Here is a 6,000-nt window from a genome sequence, read left to right on the forward strand (position 1 = left end):
TATTCTATGTACTTAATAATTTTCAAAATAATGAGTTATTGACTAGCAATCTCCAATGCTGATCAGTCATTTTCAGTCTGTCACAATTATTGTCCTTATCATATTCAGTTTGTTCCATCTTTGGACTGAATTCATTTGATAAGACTTTAACTTCTTTGCAGTTACACCCTGTGTTTCAAGCTCATCTTGTAAATATTCTGCCATAGACCTGAGATTAGCCATTTGTCCTAGGAGCCCTGGTTTCTAACTCCTTTGTCCTTGGTGCTAACTAATCCATTGTCTTCTTAGTAGACTTCATGTATCTCAAGAAAAATGCAAGATTTATTACCAATATTTCTTTGATGCAAAGTGTAAGGCCACTGTCTAGACAAAAAAATTGGATTCACTTTTGAAGTGGTTTTAAGTATTCTTTGGAAAGATTATACCTACAAATGCTCATTTGCCCATTAGGCAACTGAGAAGTACAGGTTCCAACATAATGATTGGCTTTCTGCAATCCAAGTAGTTTGGTAGGTATTTAGGATTAAATGGTAAAACTTCTCTCTTCTCTGAAATTCAGAAGAGAACCTCAAGCTCCCAAGAGTGCAGACAGCCAACGAGAAAGCTGCAAAGTCTGTTGATATAGAATGATTAAATAATGAGATGGAAGCTAAAGGAATTTGTTCACGAGACTTTAAAGCTTCTTATTACTTCTTATCACCCACCTGTGTATTCTGTTAGGTGTTGGCCTATTTTCCCATATTTATAGAATCAGGAACATATTCATGCAATTTATGTATTAAAATCTGAATTAAAATATGGTAGCATATATGGCTGAAACTAAATCAGATAATCCTCAATATTTTTGTTCTTTTAAAGAATATCTGGGTGCCAATTATTACAGAAGATATAGTTCCCCAAACTTGCCTCTATATATAAATAAGATATTTAGCTTTTACTTTAGTATTAGTTTTGGCTTTATTACAAAGATCATTAGTATAAGAAATAGAATTTGAGGATACTAAAATGTGAATAATCTGTGAGAACAGAAACTTTAATTTGTTCACATGTTCTAAAATATTAGAGCAGTGCCTAACACAGAGGAAGTACAGGAGTCAAATACCACTTGAATGGATGAGCTATAATAGTTTTTGTGCATTATTCTTCTCTCCTCAAAATCAGTGACCTTCAGGTTGTATTTAGTTGGACTAAGCTCACTTGACATTTAAAAAGAAACACAACTGTATAATTCTGTTATATTAATTAATTCATTCATTTAACAAGCTTTGTTAAGGGGGCGTGCTAGGGGATGATAGAAACTGTGCTATATGTTGGGACACAAAGATGAAAAAGACAGACTTCCTGTCCTCAAGAGGCTATCAGTTTAATGGAAGAGACTCAAAGACAACAGAAATACAGCAGTCCATGTTTGTGTAGATGGACACTGTAGCATCGTGGTTAAGATTAAGACCCTGGAGTCAGGCTCTTCAGATTTGTAGCTCAGACCCGCCAGTACCACCTTGGGCAAATTACTTAAATCTCTCTTTGACTTAATTCCCTTATCTGTATTATGCTGTGGAAACATGAAGGAACCAGTTCCTTTGGGAAATTTGAAGAAAACCTTTCAAAGAAACATTTGAGTTAGGTTTTAAATTATTGAAGAGACTAAAATGTTCTTTGTTTCGTTATCTCTTCCTTTAGGTTGCAGCTTAACCATTACTTTCCTGGAGAACTTTGCCTCTCTGATCCCCCCTTCCCCCAACTAATTTAAGTCTCCTATTGTGCTCCTGTTTCACTTTATGTTTTACCTTTTTATTTACTCAGGTTCACTTACTCAATTTATTTCTTATTTGCTAGTCTGCTATCTCCTAGGAGGGAGGAGGGCTGATATCTGTCTAGTTTATCCATATTTTCCCCAGTTCCAATTAGTTTCTGATGTTTGTTAAATGAGTATATCAGTTAAACAAAGAATAAGGAAAGAAGGACATCCGAAGCATAGGGAATAGCATTTAGAAATACACAGTGTTATGAAAGGTTTAGCCTAGAGTAGTATATAGAAAGGAAGAATGGGAGGCTGGAAAGGTAACTTCAGGACAGATTATGAACTGTCAATAAGTAAAATTAGTACTGCAATGTAATTTTTAGAAAGCTTCTATGGTGATATCTGTTTGGGTGAAAACCATGATTTGGGGACAGGTTTGGATCAAAATTAGTGCTGAGAAATTTACTTTTTAAAAAAAAGAAACTACATTGAAATCTATTTTAGTGAAAAGTCTTTTTTTTTTTAAGTTAGTTTGGATTAATATATATAATATATATTTTCAGAAATTCCTGCACTGAAGTCCAAGGAGTTTGTCTTTTGTCCTGTCAGTATAACCAACTGGGTTTTTAAGCAGATAAAAAGCAGCTTTGTTTAGGAAGACCATGATGCAGCAGGGTTTCCCAGCCTGGACACTGTTGACATTTTAGGCATAATTCTTTGTTGGAGGTATAGGGGTGTGTTGTGCATTTTAAGATGTTTGCCAGCATTCTGGCCTCTACTCGTAGGATGTCAGTAACAAAATATCTCTGAACGTTGCCAATTGCCAATTTTGTCCCTTTGGGGGCAGAATCACCCCTGGTGATCTGAGAACCACTGCTGTGAACTACATATACATTAGACACTTAACCCATAAGATACTTCACGCAGAGAAACCTTAGTGACTAGGAGGAGACTAGTACCAAGTACCTATAATACTAGTACCCATAACCCCGATGAGGTGAGGTGGTCTGAATTAATACAGTTGCAGACTGGATTAGGATGGGGGGTGGATTTAAGAGATACTTATGAGAATCAACAAGATTTGGTAACCAGGTAGCTCTGGAAGGGAGGGAATCTGAGATGAATCTTGGGCTTAAGTTGGCTGCATATAAAGCAATGCCATTAACCTATAGTAATAGAGATTTGTTTCTCAGAGTATGGCCCAAGGATTATAGGCCTGTGGGTCTGGAGGAAAAAGCAAATCTGTACACTAGAGTTGGAGAACTACTATGATAGATTCCTAGACTGATAGAATGTTAAAACTGTAGAGAACCTTTGAGGACATTTGATCTAGATTTTTAGATGATAAACTAGGCCCAGAGAGATGAAGTATAGCTAAAGGCTAACAGGACAACCTAGTCTAGAGTATGGGCCTGCTAATTCTGTTTCTTTCTTTGTAGTGACACTACTCTCATCTGTGTAGAGAGACAGATGTTTCCTTTATAGACTCCCCACCTTTTCTGGGTTTCTTAAGCTGTGTGTTCTGAATCTTCTTAGAGTTCATGTTGTCTATCCCTAGAAATTGTCTTAAGGAGCTATACAAATGTTTGATTTTCACTGAGATACCATTATCAGTAGCTAGAATATCATGTTTATGTGTATATCAGTTGTTCTCCAGATGGCACAAAGAAAATAGAGTCATCCCTTGCTATACACAGGGGGATTAGTTCCAAGACCCCTCCCCGGTGTACGAAAATCCATGCATACTCAAGCCCTGCAGTCGGCCCATATGAGAAACCAGCTTTTCTATCTCTATGCAGGTTTGCATCCTTCAAATCTGTATTTTCAATCTGCGTTTGGTTAAAACCAAAAAAAGTCCACATATAAATGGGCTCATGCAGTTCAAACCCATGTTGATCAAGGGTCAACTATATTGTCATCTCCCCCTCCCCAATACCTTAGAGCAGAAATGTAGTTGAGTGAGTTATGTTTTCATTGACCAGTGTTGGTCGTTTGTTGTTTGTTTATTAAGATGGAATCTCACTCTATCACCCAGGCTGGAGTGCAGTGGCATGATCTCAGCTCACTGCAACCTTGGCCTCCCAGGTTCAAGTGATTCTCCTACCTCAGCCTCTCGAGTACCTGGGATTACAGGCGCCCGCCACCATTCCTGGCTAATTTTTGTATTTTTGGTAAAGATGGAATTTCACCACATTGGCCAGGCTGGTTTTGAACTCCTGACCTCAAGTGATCCACCCGCCTTGGCCTCCCAAAGTACCGGGATTACAGGAGTGAGCCACTGCGCCCAGCCCCAGTGTGAGTCTTAACTTATAACACCATGTGTAATATTGTTTTTTCATAATACTTAGAAAATATTAATTTTTAAAAGATTATTTGGTAACACACTGGTATATGGCTGAATCGGTAGACTATAAGGGACTATATATTCAACTTCCTGGCCACAATGCTGAAAACTGTGTGTAACTAATTACATGTCTTATTTAGATACTTCTCTCATTCCTAATAGAAGTGATAAAAATTTAGGAATCCCTCTTTACATACTGTCATCACCTTCCTCCTTCTTTATTCTGGCTTTCCCTATTATCAACAGGAATTCATTTGGGTATTTTTAATCTTGAAGGTAAAGAACAATCACCTTTGGAGATGGGTATGCATCCAGTGGCAAGCGCTCCACTCTCAGTCTTTACTAAGGAATCTACAGCCTCCAAACACAGTGACCACCATCACCATCATCACCATGAGCACAAGAAAAAGAAGAAGAAGCACAAACATAAGCACAAACACAAGCATAAGCATGACAGTAAAGAAAAGGACAAGGAGCCTTTCACTTTCTCCAGCCCTGCCAGTGGCAGGTCTATTCGTTCTCCTTCCCTTTCAGACTGAGAAGGGGACAAAGAGACCTTTCCTTCCATGTCCAGAAGAATGTATGTAACTAAAGCTTTGTCCTCTCTGATGAATGATAAAAGGGAGGGGGGGAAAGGATTTGCCTCTCCTACAGAAATTCTGAATTCATTTAAGTACTAAGCATTTGATTTACATTATTTATACAGTTGGGATCTAATTAGGAAAATGTGTTTTGTAGTTCTGGATAGACTATTTCTTCCGCTGTTTCCTCCTCAAAACATACACACAGAGCAAACTCCTTTTCATAAAAGCCCTCATATCCACTGGCAGTCCCCATTCGCATCATGCTCTCCATGTGTACTGCCAGAGTCAATTATGTTTGAAAGCCTTTGGTGGATGTTATGGGGCAAAGTATGATTTACACAGAAGCAACTGCCAAATCCGTGGTGCAACCACTATCTCCAGTGAAATATTATATAACACCATTTGGAACTACTGAAAAGACAGAGGCTTTTCTACAGGGCTCTTCCTTATTGCACCATTTTTGTATTAACCATAGAAACTAAGCATCAGAATTTATGTACAAAGAATATGTTATTTTTCCTTTTGCTCTGAAATACTGAGATTTGGGGAAGCAATTCTTTTTTAAAAAAATTTTGAATAACTATCTTTTGATAACACATTCGGCGGTTATGATGTTGGAATTTAGCAGAACTATCAAATCCAAAATTGTTTTCAAATCAAGATGTTTAAATTATAAGTTGTTTTGTTTTCCAGTAAGTATGAATGAAAATATTCATATGTAAAATATGTTTTGCTAAATTTGGACAATTTACACACCCAACATTTACTTTTTCCAAAATTATTTCTGTGGGACACAAAGTATACCTTTAAAAAGGTGACCTTATATATTGTTTATTAACATAGAAATAGACAATTTGGCTCTCATACCATAAGCATTTTAAAACACATATGAAACGTTTTGATTTCATTGTATGGTGGTGTGTTTTTATTTTTATTTCTGAATTTTCCATATGCTTTAATACTTGTTTAAGAATATTTTTATATCTGTTCCATTTTTATCATTTCCCTTATCGTTAGAAAGTTTGACAAAAATACTTGAATATTGGTTCTCTAAATATACTTTTAGTTGTGTTTAACTTGTTTAATAAATAACTTTTTAAGTTGATCATTCTGTCTTTGTAGCTTTTTATATCTTGTGTTACCTTCTTGTGTGTGTATATGTAATAAACCTCTCCACATACTTTGCAGAGAGCTTTGTGAATAGGTGGGATTTTTAGCTGGCCTCACTAGGAGGAATGATTTCAGTAGGCGGAGATGGAGTAAAGTTCTCTCAGCAGAAGAAACAGTATCTTCAATGGTATGTAGCAAAGCATGGGTGTGTTCAGGAATTA

The 6,000-nt window shown here is 36.7% G+C and overlaps 1 protein-coding gene across 2 annotated transcripts in view; it reads left to right on the forward strand.

Annotated features, from left to right (window-relative positions):
* The window catches only part of TAF2 (TATA-box binding protein associated factor 2), a 103,484-nt gene extending 97,710 nt beyond the window's left edge, over positions 1-5,774 (forward strand). For both annotated transcript variants that reach the window (XM_050802381.1, XM_050802382.1), the window contains one exon: positions 4,362-5,774. In XM_050802381.1, coding sequence (XP_050658338.1) covers positions 4,362-4,624 — 263 coding nt within the window. In that variant the 3' untranslated portion in view covers positions 4,625-5,774. The remainder of the gene's footprint in view (positions 1-4,361) is intronic.
* The last annotated feature ends 226 nt before the right edge of the window (positions 5,775-6,000 follow it).

This window comes from Macaca thibetana, chromosome 8 (genome assembly GCF_024542745.1).
Source record: "Macaca thibetana thibetana isolate TM-01 chromosome 8, ASM2454274v1, whole genome shotgun sequence".
Lineage (NCBI taxonomy): Eukaryota > Metazoa > Chordata > Mammalia > Primates > Cercopithecidae > Macaca > Macaca thibetana.